Source organism: Varanus komodoensis, unplaced genomic scaffold, assembly GCF_004798865.1.
Source record: "Varanus komodoensis strain SLA01 unplaced genomic scaffold, ASM479886v1 scaffold28, whole genome shotgun sequence".
Taxonomy (NCBI): Eukaryota; Metazoa; Chordata; class Lepidosauria; order Squamata; family Varanidae; genus Varanus; species Varanus komodoensis.
This window is the reverse complement of record NW_025335727.1, coordinates 14,273,012-14,297,599: the sequence shown is the minus strand read 5'-3', so window position 1 is coordinate 14,297,599 and position 24,588 is coordinate 14,273,012. Positions and strand designations below refer to the sequence as shown.

General features: G+C 40.4%; 1 protein-coding gene and 1 pseudogene across 1 annotated transcript in view; both read left to right on the top strand.

The window, feature by feature from the left end:
• Positions 1–24,588, top strand: part of RSRC1 (arginine and serine rich coiled-coil 1) — a 185,498-nt gene that overhangs the window by 16,618 nt on the left and 144,292 nt on the right. The window contains exon 4 of the mRNA XM_044434411.1: positions 19,078–19,254. Coding sequence (XP_044290346.1) covers positions 19,078–19,254 — 177 coding nt within the window. The remainder of the gene's footprint in view (positions 1–19,077; positions 19,255–24,588) is intronic.
• LOC123025669 lies at positions 4,876–7,563 on the top strand (annotated as a pseudogene).

Here is a 24,588-nt window from a genome sequence, read left to right as displayed (position 1 = left end):
AGCAATAGATAGGGTTCAGCATGCTACTTTGTATATGATTAGTGACTTATGTGAAACAAAGCTTATCTGACAAAGAAATGGTTGGTACTGATTGGAGGGAGAAACATGGCTCATGACAACCCCTTTCTCGTAGCTACCCATAAAACTTGATTTGGTGGACATACCTGGAGGTTGGCCTCTTAAGATGACCTAAGTGTCTGTGCAAATACATATGGGAAGCAACATTCCTTCTGATGCTTTGTTCACAAGCCCACAAGGGATTTAAAAATCTAATGGTATTTTTGTCTTCAGATTATTGTTCTTTCCAATCTGCCTCTTCCTGGAGGTTTAGAGCAAGACAATGTAAAGAACTATGCTAGCTTGAAGTTTCCTAAAAATGTCACTAACATTGCAACCATATGCAGGTTTACAGAAGGAAAAAACCCCCAAAATTCTCATTAAGCCCCAGTCAGCCATCCTGTCTGCTGTAATTTTTTTCTTTCTTTCTAAACATACATAGTATTGAACCCTAAATACCATACATAGTATTACACTCTCCTGCATAGACATGGGATAATATCTAATGTTAGTCATATGTAGGGTGGATCCATAAAATTAATTGGACTTAAGTTAGTTGTGGTTAACTTAAATCTCTCTTATTTGAATGGTTCTTTTTGATGTTGTATTAACACTGGGCACTATACATGGTCTCTTATTTAAAGAACAACTTAAGAAATAACCCTGAATTTAGAAAAAGTAATACAAAAAAAAAAAATCAGTAATAATACCAGCAAGCATCACATCTTAATATTCACTACGCCAGTGATGTTAAATTTGTAGCCCTATAGAGATTATATATTTTAGCAGTTATTGATTAGGAATGGAAATACAGAGTCAACACCAAATAAGTTCAGGAGTCAGATTAATTTTTTTAAATCAAAAATCACCTTTAAAAAGTCTATAAATAGCTATTGTACAGAAATATTAGCTGGATGAGGTTCAGTATTGGTGCACTGTCAATATTTTAAAAGACACACCTGTTCTTTTTACCCTTCTGTCTTAGTCATAAATGCAAACATAATTTGAGCTAGTTCAAAAATAAGACATGTAGGATGAAGCTTCTATCTCTTTCTTTTTGAAGTGACCTAAAAAGTTAAATGGGTTAATTTAAAATGCACATCTAAATTTCATATTATTTTTAACCTATTAGAAGAAAATCAGAATGACCTCCTTACACCTAAGTTCATAGTTGCTAGGTGTAATAATTTCCTGATCATATGCTACCAGTATACCTAAAACCCATTGCAAGGATAGTGTTACAATTCAGTATTTATACTAGCATCTATTACTCCAGCTTATCTGTACAAATAGCTTCCTTTTCTGAAAACTATTTTTTGTCCTTTAAGAGTTTTCATTACATAATGGCACAGTGGAAATAGGTCAATATACATAAGGGTGGCAGCTGTATAAGAAATGCAAAGATGCAATACAACATGATCCGTTTATTCAGTTTATCAGTTGCCCCACAGCCAAAGCTACCAGAGAAATTACATAATAATGCAAAATACATTAAATGATAAATGATAAAACACATTGAAAGAGTATCAAAGCAACAATATTGAAAATAGTCTTTAAAGAGATAAATATCAAAGCAGCTAAAACATGGGAGATAATGATTTTAAAACAGTTTTAGACCTATTAAAATAAGCAGCAGTTAATTTTTTAAGCCAAGGCAAAATGTGTTAAACAGACAACAGAGTAGGTGCTAGGTCATTAGCTCTACATATAATACAGTGATCTGATCAGGGAATGGATCACTGAAGAAGGCTGCCTATGCATGCCAACCTATACTGGTAAAAGATGCGCCATGTCATAGAAGATATTTGTGCTCCTCGTGATGAAGATGGATCTACAAGAGCTCCCAAACTATGAACCTAATTCTTTAGGGGCACTACAACATTTCCTCAACAGGTTGAACATCACTTGCATACAGGCCACCTTGGGTCCATAACATTTAGTTCAATCTGTGCCTGCCTCTTATGGTAGTATAACCTTATTGGCTTCAGTGGAACTTCATTATAAGTGATCGGTGAGTTTTCAGTCCTATAGAAAACAGTTCTTTTGGATCTGCCTGCCTATAGCTAATTGAAATAGGATGCCACCCACAAAAAGTATTTTATATATGTATCAGGTTCACACATACTACAATATCTACTATGTATATTTTGCAGGCCAGCAAGAAATCATGTTGAAGTAGTAGTACTTGGTCCTGTTGAAAGGTAGGACAGAGGTCTAACCTGTCATGGACAGAGACTTTTTTCCCCTTGAAAGACCCAAGCTGTTTTCTAGTTTTAATCTGTGAGGCTGCTAATGAGCCCCCTATCAACAGCATATTATATCTTTGCTGAAATAACTGCACAGACTGTCAATAAGCTACTGAACAAAATAACTTGGGACCACATTACATTAGGGATTGTCCCATCCTTTATTTTCCTGCCTGACCTTTGTGATTCTCAGAATATTTTTAATGGTGCTGCATGGTCCTGAATTTTGCCTTGGGGCACTAATAGGGTGTTTAAAGTTACAGTACTTGCTATCTGGAACATGCTTTTTTTTTTTTTGACATTAGATGGGCGTTATGGTTTTGATGTTAAGGCATCTCTTTAAGAGCCATCCTTTTAAGAGGCTTCCCTAAGGTATGCCCCAGCTTGGTATAGATCTTGTTACATAGATCAGTTGTATCACTGGTCAATGATATTTTTATTGTTGTATTTTAGTGTTACATTTTAGTGTTGGTGTTGTCCCTATGATCATTGCTTCAAACCACTTTGCTGAGAAATATGATATAAATGTATGAAAGAAATGAACTGTTTGTTCAAGAAATACTTGAAGAAGTAGGAAACTGGATTTAAATGACAAATCTCCCTGTTTTCTTGGTGAAATCAATGATTTAAATCCATCCACACTGATAACATCTGACTCAGAGAGGAAACCATTGTTGTCATACAGAGTATGATGTACTTTACTCCTGCAAGTGCTAGTGATAGAAATAGATTTTATCCATTATTTAGTAAAAAGTTTTATTGTTTTATGCTGTATATCCAACTAACAAAGATTTATGCAAATCTATTTTAAATAATTAGTAAATGAAATTTAGCATAATCTGTATAGTCAATTAACAGTTTTAAATATGACATCATTTTGACTATTTCAATAAAGGTAGTAAAATTAGTATTGGATAAGTATTTCTGTAACCAGAGAATAGACAATATGGCAAGGTAGTGTACTGTAACATAATATTGTCACTTAATGGTGCTTTTAACTGCCCCTTGAGAGCTCTCAAAAGCTGAATGACAGACTGTAAAATGGCATAGAAGTTGATTCAAACAGACACTCATGTGATAGGCCTGTAGTTTGTAATGGAATATTTGAGTTGGAATTATACTATGCTTGTATGTGTTGTCAGGACCTGCAAAATCAGCAAAACCAGAAGTTATACAGACTTTTCTGGAATAGTGTACAGCAAGAAGAGGAAGTGGCCAGAACTGTTTTTTGAAATTCTGCCACAACCTCTTTATATATTTATTATTATTATTATTATTATTATTATTATTATTATTAAGAACTTTTATATGCCATCCCTTATGCATAACATCTCAGGATGGCTTCCTATCCTTAGAATCAAAATACATTAAAACAATATATGAATACCATATAACCAATAGGAATACATGAAGTAAAAGGCAACTGTTACATTGAAATACTATTTTCTAAAATAGTGGTTAAATAAAAAGGTTTTGACCTGGTGCCAAAAAGAGTATAAGCTCGGCTCAAGGCAAACCTCTCTGGGGAGCTCATTCCATAATCTGGGTGCCACTGTGGAGAAGGTCCTACTAAGAGCAGATGCAATTTTTACCTCCTTCAGGTAGGGTTCTCGAAGCAGGGTCTCTCCCACAGATCCTAAGGGGTGTGAAAGCATATAAGGAAGGAGATGTTCCTTCAGGTATCCCGGTCCCAAGCTGTTCAGGGTTAGGACCAGCACCTTATAGGTTAGAACCAGCACCTTGAATTGGGCCCGAACTTCAACTGGAAGCCAGTGGAGCTGGTAGAAGACTGGTGTTATATGAAAATAACGAACAGTCCCCATCAGCATCCTGGCCGCTCTGTTCTGTACCAGCTGAAGATCCAGACCGTTTTCAAGAGCAGCGCTATGTAGAGCGCGTTACAGTAGTCCAACCGGGACGTTACCAGAGCGTGAATCACCATTGCTAGGCAGTGTTTGTCCAGGTAAGGACGCAGCTGATGGACCAGCCGAAGCTGTAGGAAAGCACTCTGCCACCGCCATCACCTGTCCTTCGGGGGAGTGCTACTCCATCCAGGACAAGGTCAACATTGCTTACCTGAAACCTTGATCCGCCCCCCAACAGGACTTCTGTCTTATCTGGATTGAGGCTCAGTTTATTGGCCCTCATCCAGCCCATTACCTCGACTGGGCACCGGTTTAGTACAGCCACTACCTCACCTGGAGTAGATGTAAATGAAAGGTAGAGCAGAATTATATTCTGCATGTTTCTTTTTAAAAAGAACTCAAAGCAGCTTACATAATTCTCCTCCCCCCTGCTTGCAGTCTTATTGCCACAGCAACCCTTTGAGGTAGGTTGTGCTGAGAGTCAGTCACTGACCCAAAGTCATCCAGTTAGCTCCATGACTGAGTGGGGACTAGAACCCAGATCTCCTGAACCCCTGTCCTGCACTCTTATCCAGTACACCACACTGGCTATTGTGGTACTGACACAGAAAACAAAATTGTATTTCATAAACTTTAAAATAATTATTTGGAAGTTTTGAAAATTATATTTAAATAGTATAGTAGGTAGTGGAATTAATTTGTTTTATAGTCTTGAATTATTATTATTAGTATTTACAGCAAAAAAGGATTGACAGTCCTATAACTATACTGTAGCACAGCAACAAAGGAGTAAGAATATTATTACATACATTTCCCCTAGTTTGTAGCAGAAATTATATTATTGTTCATGGGCATATCAGTTTGGGTTTGTGTTCCTCTTGAGTCACTGGAAGCATAAACAAGGAAATGGTGTAGAGGTGGTTGAGACATGAGGACTGGCAATTAGAAGGCTGAGTATTCCCTGAGTGCAGTATTCTTCACAGCTGCTTCTCATGAAGATTCAACCATGATATCCAGTAATAGATATTGCATAGAATCGGAAAATAAAATTCCTGTTCTTTCCTTTTCCTAAAAGTTTGTTCATGCCTTAGAATCTTCAGAAGTCCTTGTTCAAATTCTTTCTATACGGGAGGTACTTTATGTCTTTAAATGGGGAGGGCCTGTTCTGTAGCTAGAGGCTACTTCAGAACATGCTTCCAAAAGATATACATTTGGCACTGATATGGCAGTCGTTCTGGTGCCAAGGTATTTACCATTCGAAAACCTTGGCAAATAGTAATGCTGCTCCTACCTGCTGTGTGGTTTTTATAATTTTGTATGGTATGGCTTCTCCTCAACCTCCTCTCAGTCTACTAATCAAACCTTCCAATTCTCTTGAAAAGAAAAAGAAGGGGATGCTAATCAGAGCTAGTGAACAGACCTACTTACTACAATATAATTTGGTGGCTAAGCAAGCTGAGCATTCTTGCTTGTCTAGTTGAAGACTTATGGTTTAGAAATACTTCAAGTAAATAAGTCAAGATAGTTTGGAGGCAAAATAAGTATGGTTACTTCTGTTTGTCTCCCATAGGGAGGTTTATATTAAAAAGCTATGGTCAGGTTTTGAAAGCATTAACATTGACAAGCAGACCTCCATTTTGCTAGCAATAGTGAGGAAAAAGTCAGATAGGCCTTTGTTCTTTGTGTGCTTTATTCTTTTAGATATGGAGGTCGTTGGCTCAGTGGGGAGCTGCCTGAACCCCAGGGAGACACTGAGCTTCCAGTTGGTCAGTGCATGGCTAGGCAGACTGAAAGCTTTACGAGGCTCTTTCAGATACAGCCAAATACAAGGACCATATTCTTGCAGGAGGAGAGAATGGAAGAGGCAGCAGGATGAGTAATGGTCCTGGAGGCATCTGCATTAGAAAGCTGTCAAGCACAGGTCTTTATTTTGTGCATGGGCTCATTATCATCTAGGTACACCAGTGATGGAACTTCTGCACCCCTTTGGTTCTCCGACTCCCCTGCAAGAGGCAGGGAGACCTGTATTCTTGGTTGTCCTCAGTCTGAATAAAAGTCTTCCCACAAAGCATATTCTGCTTACTGGAGTACATGAATTTAAGCTACTTAGTTATGTTACCAGCTCTTGTGTGAGGAGTCAAAAGTACAGTCTATTTCTTCATGTGATGGTAACTAGGTGGGATACTGTTTCCTAGGTAACTGCAACACTGGTAAGGGTTGTGGTCAGCAAGGCATGGCTATATTAGAGATTTTGTCCCATTCTGTTCCCCAGTTTCTCTTGGTATTTGTCCCACTTCTTTGCCACTTTCTTCTCAGGTCATTTCCCTTGTGAAGCATTCCACTCCCTCTGTAACTTTACACCAGTCAGTGTTTCCATTGAAGCAGGAAGATACAGTAATTGTAATTCAAACAGAAGAAAAGAAGCAACGTCTAGCTATGAGCCACAAGGGCACATATTACTAGGAAGCATGAGAATCCAAGCAGCAGGGTTACCACAGTTTTGTGCAGGATTCCATCAACTTTCAAAATTTGGATAGAGAAGAAAGCTATGTAGATGCTTTGGATCGTGAAAAACTGATGCAGTGCCTGTATAACAAAAATAATCAGATCAGGGCCTGTAGGTTCCCCTACCATGCTGTCAAGTGCTATATAAACCATAGTGACATTGTGCAACAGCTAGTCATAACTCCCATCATCAGGTTCTCAAAGAGGTCAGCCAGCACTTATCAAGCTGTGATGACAAAAGAAGCATTGAGTAAGACATGAGAAATCAAGTTGAGAACCACAGAAGAGAAGCTAGTGTTCTAAGTTCATGCTAATCTCCTCCATGTGCAGAAGACTAGAATAAAGATCTAGTGGATCAATCAAATTCATTCTTCAGTTGGGGCACTAGCCACTGTGGGGTAAACAGCTCTGGATCAAACATGGCAATATACGTAAGACCCATCTAGCTTCAGGTCTGCAAGCTTCCAGGTCCTTGCCATATGTACTACCATAGAAGATAAATGCTTGAATTTGGAAGAGCATGGCAATGGTTATCAAGTGATTATTATCTACTCTCTTCAAAAGATTGAGGTTCCAATAAAGAGACTCAGATTAAATTCTGCTCTCCTTTGGGTTAGCTAAACTAAACAAGTTAAGAAAATGCAAACACAATCGTAAGTGTGGCAGTTAATGGTATGTTGATAGGCAATATATGCTAGGCTCTCTTCTTTAAAACACAATGAAATATGAAGTCCTTATACAAAATGCAGATTAATAAGTGGATGGAATGATTGATTGAAATGGTTAAACTCCTTGCATCCATGATATGAAGTGGGTGTGGTGATGTTTACTTTTTAGCACACAACTAAATCTGATGGTTATGATGATTATTTGCCTGTATTTTCCCAATATTGCTGTATTTTTACTGTTTTATTTCATCTGGTCTCTGACTATAATAAAGATGTTGTTGTTATTCTGATGCTGCAGTTCTGGCTTGTGATTTAAAATGGCTGTGTTTTTGTTCTGATTAATTTTGCTGTGTTAATTTTACTGTTTTTGTTAAGAACAAATAAGCATTACAAACTGACAACTTTTATACAGAAGCAGAGGGCTACAATAAAGAAGGATAAATTCACAGTTACTGGAAACTTTTAGATAAGAGAACTCTCAATGGATACTCAGGAGAGGGGAAACTGGTGCTGTAGTTCTTAGACATAATTTTATATGATGATACTATTTTCCTAGGTTATGTTTCCCATATTTTGCAGTGGCTTTTATCTTAGTCTTAGTTTTTGTTATGTGAACTTTCTCTGAAGTACAGGTTTGACCCTGCAGGGAATGGCATGAGCTACAATTACCCCCGTAGTGGAATCCCATTCAGCATAATTTCTACAGAATATTCAGGTCTAGTACGCAGTCATTCTGCTTGTGCAGGAAAATCTTGCTGACACTGAGACACGAGGAAGTAACACTGGTGTATATAAACAATGAGGGAAAGCTGCTTTGGGTTAAAAAGTCAGAGGTGATTTAAACATGTTATCTGTGAATGGGGCATTCTTGCATCTTGCTATAAAGACAAGTGTTTGAAACTCCTTCCTTCCTTTTGCATCAAAAGCATTTAAATGGGGAAACTATGGGGAGTCTTGATACTGTGGCATGGAGCCACTTCACATACGTGCTGCAGCTGCTTCTGCTGTCCCAGTGCACCTTACTTCACCTCCAGTGGCTCCTGTAGGACCTGTAAACTTAAGTTAATTTCCCCACTATTTTTTCTTCTTTCTATACTGTGATAGCCCATATCTTATTAAATCTACTTGATGTCTGGCACTGAACATTTGTTATTGTATATCTAAAAGTTTGTCTGTTAAAGCTGTTAAGCTTTTTGATTGGCGATGAGTGGGGGAAAGACCATTTTTCCTTATATAGGCTTCTTGAATTTCTTCCAAATTAGATTTTAAATGCCAATTAGGAGGTTGAATATACTAAAATAAAAGCAAATACATCCAAAACAGCTTCACCTTATGGCTAGTTAGGCCTTTTCTCTCAAAAGTTGAACCTTTGCTCTGAGCGTGGTTTGAGAAAGATATTCAGCTTAATGAACACATTAATTAGAACCATAACTATTTATAAGATAATTAGAAATGAAGCATGGTAAACTGGGCTTTTCCTGCAATTAATGGAGGATTAATTACTGGAGGTAATGAAGTGGTTTTTTAAATGCATTAAGGTGAAGTACAGAGATTTGCAGGGCTTTGTGATAGTTGCATAATTATTTCAGGCTGTTTGAGCATAGCTCATATGAGATCGCTAATAAGCATCATTGCATCATTATGTATGCACTTAAAAAGACTTACCACCAAAATGACTGCCTAATTATTTCTAATTGGCAGGACTCTATGTAGTCATTGAGCTGTTTGTAGCCATTTTAAGGTTCATTTAACCATCCTTGGGGCCATGTGATAGATGGAAAATGCTTCAACTACATGCTGGCCTTGGCTGGCGCCGTTAATCAATTTTGGTGGGCTTCAGTTTGAAATGCATTTGCTCATACAGAGGTCAAAACCTGAAGTAGTCCAAGCAAAGTTTTGCTTTTTGAAATCACTTTACTATGTTCATTAGCAATTAGTAAAATAATTGTCTGTCACTGTATTTGGATTTCTGTATGACTTGGTATTCTTTCATCACACTCCCTTCTTATGCCCTATTAGCTTCACTGGAAACCAAATATTCTTCCAATAGACCCTCTAACAACTTCAGTGTAGCGGCGTATGTTCCCATATACCATCTTTCTTCATTCATTTGTTAGCTTAAACAGTGCAGTACATTTCAACACAGTCATCTAATTTGCTCCCAATTGATTGCTGAGAGAAAGTTTCTACCCAAGGACAACATTTTAGGGCTTTCAAGGATATCTCTATGGAATTAGTCATTAAGCATTAAGAGTGGAAGCAGAAAGCAGTCAGATTGAATTCTGATGTTTACCAGAGTTCTGTAGTTAGAACCATCCATATCCAAGATGTTGACAGCTATGTACCACATATTCAAGGACATCTTCTTATATGGGTTGAATTATATAAGTGCTATACTTGTTTTAAAAGCTAATTTGTACATGAATTTAGTACATTAGTTTGTCTTATGAATTAATTTGTGAATATTGAAATGTCAGGTTCCAGTGATTTCTTCACTATGACCTAATTAGCATATAGTTATTTTAATGTAGTTTATCAGATTTAATGTGACATCCCATTAGGTAAACATCTGTAAAAGTTTTCAATAAGTGCATTGTCCTGTTAAATATAATCAAGACCATCTGTGGGATGTTGTCAAGTTACATGAGCCATTAAGGTAGCTTTAAGCAAACAACAGTGAAGTATAACATAGACTTAATACAATAAATCAATATTATCCTTTCTGTTGTGATAAATATTATTAATTTATAAAGCATGAGATTAAAATTGTATGACCATTTTCAAGGGGAATGTGATAAATATATCTTTGTTATTTTTGTTAGCCGCCCCGAGGCTTCGGCGAATGGGGCGGCATAAAAATGTTTTAATAAATAAAATAAATAAATAAATGATGCTTTAAAAATTTTCGTGAGACCTTTGTAACTTGCCCATAAACCATGAGCCTTAGATCGGATTAAGTCCTATTTTTTCTATATTAGACTTCTTCAACCCCATGCTCTCCAGCTATTTTGGCTGGGATATTATGGAAGGTATTGAATACATATGGAGGGCACCAGGTTGGGAAAGGCAGCCTGCAGTAGTTCCTCTTCTGTACACGTTACGGTCTATGAGTGTTGGAGAAGGTGCATCTGCCTGATTTACAGTGATCTATTTTCCCTCAGTCTCTTTGCTGTTACTTACTCCACCTGGCAGGATCCCCAAACCGTAAGGAACTTCTGATGTCTGGGATAGAGGGAAGGAGTGGGAAAATGAGCCTCTTCCTGGCCCTTTCCATGCGCAGACATCTTGATCCAACCCATAATCTATAGTAATAACTTTAAAAGCACAACAAAGAAAAACCACTCTTAAGAAATTTGTCATATGGTATGTTAATCATGTTAATAGTTTAGCTGACATAATGTATAGACTATTTCACCCTCTACTATTGCTATTGTTTACTATGTTAGGTTAAATACAGGGCTTTTTTTCTGCACCAGCTGGTATAACTCATATTTTTAAAAACTGAGGGGTTTTTTTTTTTAAGCAAATGCATTCTAATTTGGAAATGAAGGTGTGTTTATTACAGTGGGTTACAGCTGTTTACATATATGCTCTATTTGGGTAGCAGTTTGGGTGAAATGTGTTTATGGACAAAGTATCTTTAGTACATAAGACAGTCCTGCATTTTGTTGTGAGGGTAGTTCCCACCAGCTTCGGATACTATAACTATTCAGATAACAACACTAAAGAAAAATGAAGCTTGATGGATGTTTGGATCAACAGAGATGGGGTCATAAGTACAAGCTGTGGACACAGTGCAGCTGAATCCTGAAGGTAGTTTTGACTAGCTATCTGATCTCTGAAGTGAATTGAATATTTCATTTGGGCTATTTTGTGTCTAAAATTAGTATTAATTGAATATAATACTGATCAAAAGATAGTGGGGGACATATTGTGGTTCACTGTGTGAGTAGAATATGAAAAAAAAGAACAAGTTGTTTTTCACAGATTACTTATTTCCAGATCTTCATTACTACTTGGGAATTGCCAGTCTAGCAGGCTGAGCTGAGGAAGATGAAAGAGAGAGTAGGGTCATCCCTGCTGAAAGGACTCCCATATGAAGGCAGTTTTCCACCAGCAGCCAGTCCAAAAGAATGAGCTGAGCCCTGTTAAAACAAATTAATTTTACCCCTTTGTGTCTCTTCTCTGTTGTCTACTGTGACGTATCTGTTAAGATTGTAAGCCTGTGGCAGGGACTGTCTTGTTAATTGATTATATGTAAGTTGCTCTGTGAGCCTTTTTGCATATAAAATATGCATATAAAATAGTAAAACTAAATGAAAATAATAATTATGCATAATTAAAATATAAATTAAAAAGAAGGCTTTATGGAAATTATGTATCATGTTTATATCATATGATACACTGTGCTGGTACCATAGTGTAATAGTAGAGTAGCTATTCTTATAGTGTGAAAAAGCTAGTGGTTCTTCAATAGATAATAGTGAAGCATCCATCATTGTGATGGACAAGAGGTGAGTGGAAGGAAGGAGTCCCTGAAGGAAGAGAGACAGTATTCCTTTCATTTACCAGCAATCAGGCATGTAGGATCATGATAGGCTGCTTTATATAGAGTCAGACCATTTGTTCTTTTAGCTTTAAGTGACTGGTGAATAGGAAACTATTGGGTTTTTTAGGACATAAAGAAAAGTGAAGCATCGATGCAGAATCCATGTCTCTCTTGTTTACATACCCATATACAATGTATATAAGCAGAGGAAAAAGGAAGAGGGAGAGACATGTGGACATGAATGCTGCCACAGTGTGAATGGCTCTTCACTATACATTTCTACTTTTAGAATTGGAATGAAATGTTTAACATGAACTGAAGGATATGTTGGTAGATGGGTGCTGAATTGATTTCTGTAGGCTTGGATTTCAGACATGAGCTTTGTTTCCTAACAGTACGAATGCATCTTGGATTGATCTTTGTAGAATTTGGCCTTAGGAATTAGCAACACAGAGATTTGATTATGAATTCCCTTGTTCCCTCAGCCTATGCTCAATGGGTTTACCAAATGTGGAGTGTGAGAAAAGGGAGGTGCTTGAGCTAGTTGGAATTCATTCACAGTATTTTACATGGAGCAACCCTGCAAAGTGACTGCAGAAAAATCCCTGAGTAAAAAATATGTGACTCTATAGTCAGTTCTCCATTTATCTATTTTAGAAAATTTGTAGCAAACATTTTTTCGAAAGTTTGTGGCTCTCAAATAACAAGTGCTATTATTAACCAAAAGGCTATTATTGATTGTTGTGCCTATGAAAACTGGAAAACTTGAAAACCTGATTAGTATGTGTGCCATTTTCCAGTGCACATAAGCCATTAAAATGTAACACATGCCATTTTAGGCTTGGTCTTATATTTTTTGTCTCTTGGTTAAATTGTCATCTAGACTGGAGTGAGAAGAGGACCCAAGTAACCTTCCCATTTCTGAAAAGTGTATCTTTTTTCAACTCTGAATTTGTTTTAAAGATTAGAAGGTGTTTAAGTAATATAATTTGGTAAATGCTAAATGACACTGACCTCATTTCCTATATAACAATGAAAATTAGTAGTTTCACATTTATTAGGCTGCTATTCCAGATGTAGTGTACACTTAATTAAATGTAGTTTCCTTGTGGTTATGGTATGTGTATCTGTTTTTTGTCGCAAATTCTTTCTAGTTTTACAGTTTTCCACATGTTTTCTTTCACCATTTATGATTTTTTTTCAAAGCAGAGCTATGAGGACTTAAATCACTTTAGTATGCAGCAAAACAGTTCTCATTCAAACAATAAACGCCATTTTAAAAAGCCTTTAGATCTTCTGTCACTTCATAAATACAAATGTATAAAAACGTTATGCAGTTGTAGTGCCCACCTGCTAATTAAATGCAGATTTTTCTCAAACTTGTTTTAAAATCTGCTTTATTTGTTTCAACTCTGCCTCTGTTTGGATTACATATGGCCCTTGTGAAACTAATTATGCTTATGGAGCAGCTGTTAAATTTAGTGCAAGTCATTTTATCCAATATTTTACATTTTAATTGATTACCTGTGAAGAAATTAGCAAATTAGCACTTATTGTGCAGTAACTGAATAGTCTTTTATGGATACTTTCACAGTGTGGTTGCTGTTGTTGTTTTTTAAACAAGTGGATAAAGTGCTAAAGGAATAAAAACATTGCTTGGGTGTTTAGATTGGATTTTTTGTGTGTGTGCGTGAACCCTGATTATCTGGTGTGAAATTCAGGGATGCGGAATGATGCCAAGCATCTGTGTGTGTTCTGTAACTTAGACATAAAAAAGATTGGAAAGAAATGGCTTTTTCATAGGATTTTTGTAGCATATGGGCTTATCTGGATCTGAGAAGTCTTTGAAGATCTTTGAACTTGACTAAATGACTTAACCTTTGGCATGATGGGTATATGCTGGTGTACTATGACAAGTTTTTTTTATTATTATTTTTGGTAGGGAAGAGTCAGTTTAGTAGCCCATTTTTCTCCATATTCTCCATATTAATCTTTTCTCCACCATTACTTCTTTCCTTGTCTTAACTATTGTTATGATACAAATATTTTGGCATTTGATTCTAACAATTGTAATTAGAATGAACTATTTATTTTAAGTATTTAGCATAATGGAAAATAGTTTGTTTTTCTAGATGGAAAAATGGCCTTGTTAAAGTATTCTTTTTTTCTGCACCTTTTCTTCAATGTCAGGCAGGATTACATTTCCAAAATTACAAGTTTATTCCACTCCTATTAGAAGATACTTTTTCAGCTCTTTTCAGCCCACCCTTGGCTTAACCCCTCAAAAATAACAGAGGTCATTTGGGTTGGTATCAGTAGGAAAGAAATTCAATAAATGATGGGCATCCATGCTTTAATTTGCATAATGACAGGTGACTATTGCCGTCATGTCAGCTTGTGATCTCTGAAATTTATGTTGTCACTATTGGAGACAGAGTTTAGACTATGTGGCCCTTTGTTTTGATTCAGAAAGGTGATGATTATATTTGTAGTGTACTAATATTGTAGTTTTATGGCACCGAGTAGTTCAGCATGATTTAGAGTGCTTCATGCATTTTTACCATGACTGGAGTTAGGTAATTAAAGTCAAACAATGGACCCTTGTAGCTGAGTAATTACGTCAAACATTGGAAAACAACAGCCCATGGACCTATTGTGGTCCTTGAGTTTCCCCACTCCATTTGCACCATTCTCCCAGGTCATACCTTCTCCCACATCATGATCTCAATTTCTACCAGTATGTGTTAGAGAGTAAGTTTTAAACTTTCACAGCCACAACACCATGTTGGAGATGAACAGCTGTCCCTCAGCTGAGGAGTAGAGAGGGCTTACTCCTAAATCCCATTGTGGCTTCCTAGAATGGAGAGTTTGACATACTAGATGAAGTTTAAAATCTCCATTCCTGGCTGGTGGGAATCAGCCAAGCGGCATAGAAAGCCTGATTTTTTTGCTGTTGCAATTTGCTTGTGGAATAATGTTAACGGGGTGGGGGGTGCAGTAGGGATAACAGTGCATGACTTCAGCTGAGGAGAGGGGCTGAGAAGTTTGTGTGCACATATATCTGTATGCATGAAAGGTGAGGATTGTGTGCGTGTGCACATTTGTTTACAGGTGTGTATATGAGCAGGATAAATGAGATGCATGAAAGGGAGAATGGGGTGCCCCTGCCCAGGTTTCCCAGCTGGCAGTTTAGTCTTCAAAAGGTTCCTCAATGTATTGTATAGTGACTGGCAGTGGCTGTTCAGAATGACAGTCTTTCCGAATTTTACCTGAAGGCACGGTGGTTGAATGTATGACCTTCAAGAGCTAAGGCATTTCCTGCTTTTTTTTTCTTACAGAGATGGATAACCAAAACTATCAAGCGGGGTAGGGATATTTCTCCATGAGAAAAAGTTACACTATTTGTGAGCTTTTAGGTTAGAAAAAAACAAGTAAGAGTGGATATGACAGGGGCATATAAAGTTATGCATATTGTGGTGGAAGTGGATAGAGAATTATTTTATTTTTTTCTAACACTAGCACCTGAAGCTTGAGGAAATTTAGGATTGGTCAAGTACTTCACACAGCACATAGTTAAATTGTGGCATTTGCTATCATGGGGTAAAGTGATTGCCAAGGAAAACACCAAACTTTAAAAAAGAATTAGACAAATTCATGGAGGATAAGACTAGCAACAACTACTAGTCATGATGGCTATTGGAGGCAGAATGTTTCTTTTTGTCATTTGCTAGGGAATATAAGCAAGTGAGTGCTATTGTTCTCATGTCCTGCTTGTTAGCATCCAGTTGGCAATTCACGGAACAGAATGCTTCACTTTGGTCTGATACACCATGTATAACAACACCTTGTGGAAGGGCCACAGAACATAATCTGGTTGTGTGGGGCTTATCAAAGGCTGTGACCCTTTCCTCAACTTCTGTTTCCCAACTAATGATTGTTAATTTCCTGGCTTTCATGCAGGTTTTCCCCATTTTAAAAGGATGAAGTGTTTCTGGTTAGCTTTAAAGTGAAACATGCTAGTATTTTAAATTCATTTTTGCCTCCATCCTTTTGTCCTGCTAAGCACTGGAGCTCCAGAATGGCTGTCAGACTGAGAGTTTCACCACCCTGCCCTACAGTGAGGCTCATGCTCTCTACCCTTCCTTCTGTCCACCTTTTCCTGTAGTTGGAATCTTCTGATTGCAGTTTATACCAAAATTTGTAGTTTGTCAAACCAAGATATCAGGACAGGGTTGGAAATTAAATGGAATGAGATGGAACAATGTAGTTAATGATAAACTGGATATAGAAGGTTTAGTTTTGTTCATGAGGTGAGGGTTGGGATAGACAGAATGCAAGTCTGACGCTCACCAGGGCATCTTTTCCTAATGCTAAACCATGGTTTAGTGTTACATCTGAATCCATCCTAACATTCTAATGTAAGAGGAAGAATTGTCTAAGTATACTAAGTGCAAGCCATTGAAAACTTTATGGCTTCTACCTCTTCCACCCAGTGCTAAATGCAGTGTGACCTTTTTCTTTCTTTCTTTCTTTCTTTCTTTCTTTTTAGTTCTTCGGGGCTTATCTCTTCTCTTTGGACCCTGAAAACTGCAAGTTTGACTTCAGAGTCAAACATAAAACCATGTTCAAAGTCAGATGTATCCCCATGGGCAATGTTATCCCAGCCAGGTGTATAGGAATGTAGCCACACTCATATAATAAGAGGTATCACATGGTGTTTCCACTTCCAACAAAGCCCCAACAGGACTAGCTAATAGAAACTATATATGTATTTTATTGCATTTGTATACCGTCCATTGCCAGAAGGCTCTCTGGGTGACTCACAGCACAATCATAACAATGAAACAGATATAAATACATAACAATAATAGCTAAAACCATAAATCATAATACAGTAAAATGTTATATAAATGCAATAGGGGGATAAGCACAGTATAGTTAACAAGACAAATAACAACAGAACCAGCATCAAGACAATCAAAATCTAAAAACAAATACTGAATAAAAAGTCTTAACTTGGCATCAAAAGCAAGATAATATGGGTGTCAGTCGCACCTGCTTTGGAAGGGAATTCTAAAGGCGAGGTGCAATGACAGAGAAGGCCCTTTTCCTCACAAATTTCCCCATAATCTCATTTGGGGAGGGTTTATGAAGGAGGGCCTCCATTGATATCCCGAATTGTCTGGTAGAGATATATGAAAACAGGTGTTCCTTTAGATATCCCAATCTCAAGCCATTTGAGGCTTTATATGTTAGTGGGAGGTACTAAATCAAACACCGATTTGTAAACTGCAGCATCAGCATTTTTCACAAAAACTGTGGCTGCATGAAGTGTTTTTTCATTTAATTCATTCATAAGTGGGAATTCATTTAATTATTTATAGGAAACCCCCCTAATTGGTTTGAAACAATCATAGGAAGTTGCACTGGCAGCAAGTGGTGATGACTGGTTACTGGAAATGTGTTTGAAATCATGTGTTTGAGAAGTTTCTACCCTTAATTCTTTTTTAACTGAATTCATAAACTCTTCCCTTGATTAAATGCCCAAACTCTGATTTCTAATGAAATTTCACAGTTTTGAGTGTGTAGACATGGTTTTATGTCTGAATTGTGAGATCTTTTGCCTTTAATGTTTTCATGGAACAAAGGCTTCAGCTGGAATTTTCATAATTTCCTGATGTTTCTCCTTAACAGCTAGTATTCTGAGATCTTCCACCTCTTTAAATGGAGACTAACGTAAGAGCTCCATTAAGATGTAATACTGAAAAATGATTTATTGTTCAATAGGCATTTGAGTTCAACTACTTTCTCTTTCCTTTGGTCATGTGTGACAATTAAGTTAATTCATTTCTTACAAGCACATTTCATTCATTATATTTCTTTTCTGACCAATAACCAGCATTCTGTGGGTGGAATACAAACAGTTAAAAGACTAAAAGTCATGGAAACTGTTAAAATACAAATTTAAGAGAGTGAAATCCATTGCAATGCAAAATAACAAATGGCCCTGGAATCAGTAAAACAGCCATAACAATCTTTGTAGAATATCTCCATTAGATCATATGTCTACTTTGTTTTGATTGACAGATTTACAGGCAATTCTTATGTTTGGTTCAGAGCCTGCAGGCTGGTTTACCCATACATGTTCCTAATTGATTTCTATCCATTACAGAACACACACCTGACTATATGTATGGACTCTAGTGAAATAACTACATCTCACAAAATGTGAAATGATTCAAAAGATTTGTCTGTGGTATTGGATCACTGGCTTCAAATGTACTAGTCATAATCTAAGGGTATTGATTAATTGTGACAAATATAAAAAAGACATGCTACCAACAGTACATCTTCCAATTGGAAACAGGGCTGCTTAGGTTAAGCAGTCTATCAAGCCCCATTCCACACTATTCAGGTCATGGATTCTTTGAATAGACTTTTCATTGGGAGTGCAGGTGACGTAAGGTGAATTAAAAACCAGTTTAAGAAAACATTGTGCTTAGGAACTTGCTTTCTGATTTTCATAATGATTTTATCAGCAATATTTTCATTAATGTAAAGCTTGACATCTTCAAGCCCCTGTAGATCGTATCTGTCCTAAAGATTCCATTGGTATGGAAACATGCTAGGATGGATAGTAAGTTTACTCCATTTTGTTTCTGACATAATTTAGTCAGTACCCTGTGTCTAATATCCTTGGTTATGGATTTAATAAGTTTTGTCATTACAAGACGTTGATTGGGTTTACACAACGTAACCCACACTGAAAAGTTAAGCTGTAAATTTTTTGGCTGAACCAAGCCATGAGAACAAGCTGTAGTTTGTTAAACGCAAATAACCCATGAAGAGAACCCATTTGGGTTGTTTGGGTTTTAAAACTGTTGTTTGTTTGTTTTTGTGCCTTGGTTCAGGCAGCACAACATCCTACATGGCAGCAACAATCCACCCTCAACCCATGAGTGTGCGCTATTGTGTGTCTGAATTCAGGATCCTTTAATTATATTGATATGTTTTTTCTGTGGCTTCATGCTTCAAGGCACAAAGCATTTCCTTCTGCCCCACCTATTTAATCTCACTTGAAATAGTTTTTTTAATTTAGAAATGTTTATGAATGAACCAGTTGCAATTCAAACTAATCTAATATATAAGCCTCAATATTATCGTTCCACTCACTGTTTAACTTACAGATCACACTCCAGACCTCAGCAACGTTCCTATAGCCGAAGCAGTGAAAGGACCAGTCACAGAAGAACACGTAGCAGATCTCGTGATAAAGAAAAACGTAAAGGCAGAGATAAAGAAAAGGCAAGGGAGAAAGAAAGGGCCAGAGGGAAAGAGAAGGACCAGCAGTACAGCAAAAGTGGGTAAGTAACAAAGAAAATTCGATTAATGGGAGTATACTTTGAGTATACATGTATTATTTGCCCTCAGTGGAAGTAGTCTCTTCATTTTAAAAATATTATATCTTGCTCTTAGGTGAGTTTGTCCTTCCCACCCCATTCCAATTATTATCAGCCCAATATTGAAAGATCCAAACAGGTTGGTTTCCAGTTAGCAGCCCAAATGTCATATTTTGCACAAATTACAGCTTTTGGATGCTCTTCAGGGGTAGAACACATTGCAAGAGTCTAGCTGATGAAACCAAGGGTAGGACATTGCCAGATCAGACATTCTCAGGGATCCTGCAGCTGCTGAGCCAAATGTAGTTGTGGAAATGTGGTCCTCACTGGTATTGCCACCTGAACATCCAAGGTTATTGTAGGATGCATGAACATTGCTACCAAAACTTTCAAGGGAAGCCCAGTCTTATCCAGAATATTTATTTATTCATTTAGAAAGCTTCTATGCCGCCCCATTTGCCAAAGCCTCGGGGCGGCTCACAACAATAAATAATAACAATATAAAAACAATATAATTGGAGACATCCTGGCCAAAGAAGTAAAATAAATAAATAATATTAGCAATTAAAATGACGTTTAAATAAAAAGGTCTTCACCTGGCGCCGAAAAACAAATAACGTCAGCGCCAGGCGGACCTCTCTGGGGAGCACATTCCATAGATTGGGCGCCACCGCAGAGAAAGCCTTCCTCCGAGTACTTACCCTCCTAATATCCTTCACGGAGGGATCCTGGAGAAGGGCCTCTCCTGCTGATCTTAAGGGGTGGACGGGCATATACGGACGTAAGCGCTCTTTTAGGTAACCAGGACCCAAGCCGTTAAGGGCTTTATAGGTCATAATGAACACCTTGAATTGGGCCCGGACTTCAATGGGGAGCCAGTGAAGTGACGGAGAACTGGAGTCATGTGAGCATAACGCCCAGTCCCCGTCAGCAGCCTGGCAGCTCTATTTTGAAACAATTGAAGTATCCAGACCGTCTTCAAGGACAGTCCCACGTAGAGCACGTTACAGAAGTCAAGCCGGGAAGTCACCAACGCGTGTGTCACTGTTGCCAGGTAGTCATTCTCCAGGTAAGGACGCAGCTGATGGATCAGCCAAAGCTGAAAGAAAGCGCTCCTCGCCACCGCTGTCACCTGAGCTTCCAGTGAAAGCCACTGCCTCACCTGGATTGGTTGAAAACAAGAGGTCGAGCTGGGTATCATCAGTGTACTGATGATTCCACAGCCCACACCTCCTAATGACCTCTCCCAGCGGTTTCATGTAGATGTTAAATAGCAAAGAGGACAAAATGGATCCCTGCGGTACTCCATGGCATTGCTGCCATGGTGCAGAGCCATAGTCCCCCAGTGTCACCTTCTGGAATCGGCCATTGAGATAGGAGCGGAATCACTGCAATGCAGTGCCTCCAACTCCCAATCCTGTTTTCTATCCAGAAGGATACCATGGTTGATGGTATCAAAAGCCGCTGAGAGGTCCAGGAGAACCAACAGAGACGCACTCCCCCTGTTCTTCTCCCTGCACAGGTCATCGTACAGGGCGACCAAGGCAGATTCAGTACCGTACCCCGGTCTGAAGCCGGACTGAAATGGGTCCAGATAATCAGTTTCATCCAAGAGTGCTTGGGGTTGTCCCACCACCACCCCCTGCTCCAACACCTTGCCCAAAATCGGGATGTTGGTCTATAATTAGTGGCCATCTCTCGATCCAGTGACACCTCCTTCAGGACCAGTCAGACTACAACCTCCTTTAAAGGGGCAGGTATCCGGCCATTCCTCAGAGAGGCGTTAACCACTTCCAAGATCCAGGTCCCTGTCCCGTGCTTGGCGTTGTTAATTAGCCAAGATGGGCAATGGTCCAATAGGCAGGTGGTGGGACGTACTTGTCCAAGCACCTTGTCCACATCATCAGGCCGCAGTAACTGAAATTCATCCATTAATTCTGGACCAGACGGCGACATTGGTATCTCTCCAGAAGCCTCTGAGTCACTAGTGGAGTCCAGCTTGTGACAGATCTGAGCGATTTTCTCCCTAAAATGCTTGGCAAAGTCATCACAGCGGGCCTGTGAGGGTGGCACCAGATCTTTCTTAGGGCCGGGATGAACCAGCCCTTGTACCACCTGAAAAAGCTCCGCCGGACGGCATTGTGAGGAGGCAATGGAAACGGAGAAGAATTTCTTTTTCGCTGCCCTCACCACCACAGCATAGGTCTGATAATGGGCTCCTAAGTGTATTCGGTCAGATTCATCCGTGATTTCCTCCACCTACGCTCTAGCCGTCTCCCAACCCGCTTCATCACCCGCAATTCAGGTGTATACCAAGGGGAAGAGTGGGCTCTGCCCAGCGGGAGAGGACGCTTAGGAGCGATCGTGTCAATAGCCCTGTCATTTCCCTATTCCATAGCTCGACCAGAGCCTCGACAGGAGCACCAGTCTTGTCAGCCGGAAACTCCTCCAGGGCCTTCAGGAATCCATCCGGATCCATCCGGCTCTGGGGGTGAACCCACACAATCGGGTCCGCATCCTTACAGAGGGAAAGGCCGCTCTCAAGCACAAACCTCACGAGGAAGTGATCTGACCATGACAGGGGTGTCAGACACAAATTCCTCACCCTCAGACCACCCTCTTCCTCCCCGTCGAGAAAACCAGGTCCAGAGTGTGTCCACGTTCATGGGTTGGGCCTGTGACATGTTGAGACAGCCCCATGGCCGTCATGGAGGCCATGAAGTCCTGAGCTGCCCCGGTCAGACCAGTCTCGGCATGGAGATTGAAGTCCCCCAGGACATTGGTCCTGGGGGTCCTCAACACCAGGTCCGAGACGATCTCCGCCAGCTCAGGCAGGGAGTCTGTTGGGCAGAAGGGTGCACGGTACACCAACAGAATCCCCAATCTTACAGTCGCCCAACAAGTAGCCCCGGCCTCGAAGGGACTGGAAGCCCCGTGAGGGAGATGGAGGCTCGGTAAACCAGAGCAACCCCCCTACCCTTCCCTCCAGGCATGGCCAGTGCTGAACTAGATACCCGGGCGGGCACATTTGAGAGAGGGCGACATCCCCCCCTCCCGCCCAGGTCTGTGTTATGCAAGCCAGGTCGGCCCCCTCATCCACAATCAGGTCGTGGATGAGGGAGGATTTATTGTGGACTGACCTGGCATTAAGCGGCAGCTCTGTCAGGCCCGGGGGGGGGGGGGGGGGGGTTGACATGACTACCTGGAACCGTCTGGCTGGGGGTAAAACCAGAAGGAGGGACAGGTGTCAACTATCTTTCCCTCCTTCTTCTACGTGGACATGTTAGACCCCCACCGCTGTAACGTCCATTGCCCACAACCACCCCAATGGCAGCACCCACGCGCTCCCCAGGTAACTCAACCGTCGACATGGCCAGGAAAGACTCCATAAAAACAAATTAAAATACAATAAAAACATTAAAACAATATAAAACTCCCCATCTATCCCCAATATAAAATTCCACCCACTGACAGAGTCCTTCACCTGCCCAGCCCCTGCATGGCCACAAACAGCCACAAATGGCGGTGGCCGTCCTTTGGCCGTCGCCCTTTGGCTGCCAGCCCCAGGCCGCAACCGGCGAGTTAAGCTGGCGCCCGCCTGCACGCCCCGCCCCCAATCCGTCATTGCTCTCACCGACGCCAGTGGGGGGGGGCAAGGATGGACGTGGGGAACTCTCTGGGCGGCAAGATGGCGGCGCCCTCCTCAGCTGCGATGGTGGCCCAGCATCCCCGGCCCTGGAATGGACCGGCGGTGGCCGCGGAGTGGCATCAGCTGGTCCCAGGCCTGGCGGCGTGCCTCAGGTCTTCTGTCAGCGTGGGCCTTGGTGGCGGCGGCGGCAGCAGCGCGGCAGGTGATCCAGGGAGGGAGGGGGCTTTGATCCGGCTCCTGCCCCAGGCTGCGACTGGCGAGTTAAGCCAGCGCCCGCCTGCGAGCCCCACCCCCAGTCCGGCATTGCTCTCACGGACGCCGGCAGGGGGGGCGCAAGGACGGACGCGGGGAACTCGCCGGGCGGCAAGATGGCGGCGCTTTCCTCAGCCGCAACGGTGGCCCAGCGTTCCCGGCCCTGGGATGGACCAGCGGTGGCCATGGAGCAGCGTCAGCTGGCCCCCAGGCCCGGCGGCGTGCCTCAGGTCTTTCGTTGGCATGGGCCTCGGCGGTGGCGGCGGCAGCAGTGGCAGCGCGGCAGGTGATCCAGGGAGGGAGGGGGCTCTGTTCTACCCAACAGAACAGGTAGAACGGCAGGCTTTCTACTGTCGTTTCTGAATTTAATTTTACCTTGTTCACCCTCATTCAGTCCATTATTAAATTTAGGCAACATTCAAGGGTTTTGACTGCGTCCTTACAGTTGAGTCACAACGGATAGTGGAGCTGAGTATCATCAACATATAGATCTATCTAAAGCTCTGGATGACCTCTCATGTAGATTTGAATAACATATGGGAGAAAAGAGAATGCTGTTGGATGCCATAGTCCAGTGACTGTAGTGCCAAAAAGTACTCTCCGAGCTTCATCATACAGATTCACCTTGTAGGTTAAGTGGGTGTACTAGGAAGAGGCCATATGCTATGTCTTCTTCCCAGTTGTAGAATTCCATCGAACATAATGAATTCTGAGTTCATATTTTAAAGGTGACAACTCTTAGATTCTCCAGTAGTTCCTAAGTATCACTTTATTTATTTGCTTGCTTTAAAAAATTATATTCTGTCCCAATGCCAAAGGTCTCTGGACAGCTTATAAAAAACAGAAAACCAAAAACAAATCAATCTTAACAATGAGAACACACAGCATGCTGCATCGTATAGGATAAAAACAAGGATAAAACCAATGAACTGTTAAAATATTGGGAGAATAAAAAGGTCTTCGCCTGATGCCAAAAAGAATAGTGATGGCGCCAGGCAAACTTCTCTGAGGAGTGTGTTCCACAATTGATGCCACCCCTGAAAAGGCCTTTCTCCGAGTAGCTACCCTCCTCATTTCCTTCAATGAGGCCTCCCAGAGAAGGACCTCTGCCTCAGATCTCAAGGGGTGGGCTGGCACACAGGGAAGAAGGGTCTCCTTCAGGTATCCAGAACCCAAGCTGAACTTTGCAAGTACATTTGTTCAACTTCAGCACAGTGCACAACCCTGCCTCTGCCAGACAATCTGAAAGGATACCATGGCTGATGATATCAAAAGCCACTGGGAGATCCAAAGGAACTACCAGTGCCATATTCCCTCCATTCAGTTTCCAGCATAGGCCATCTACCTAGGTAACAAAAATGTTCCACCAAGACAGCTCAATTCAGGACGCCATTTGG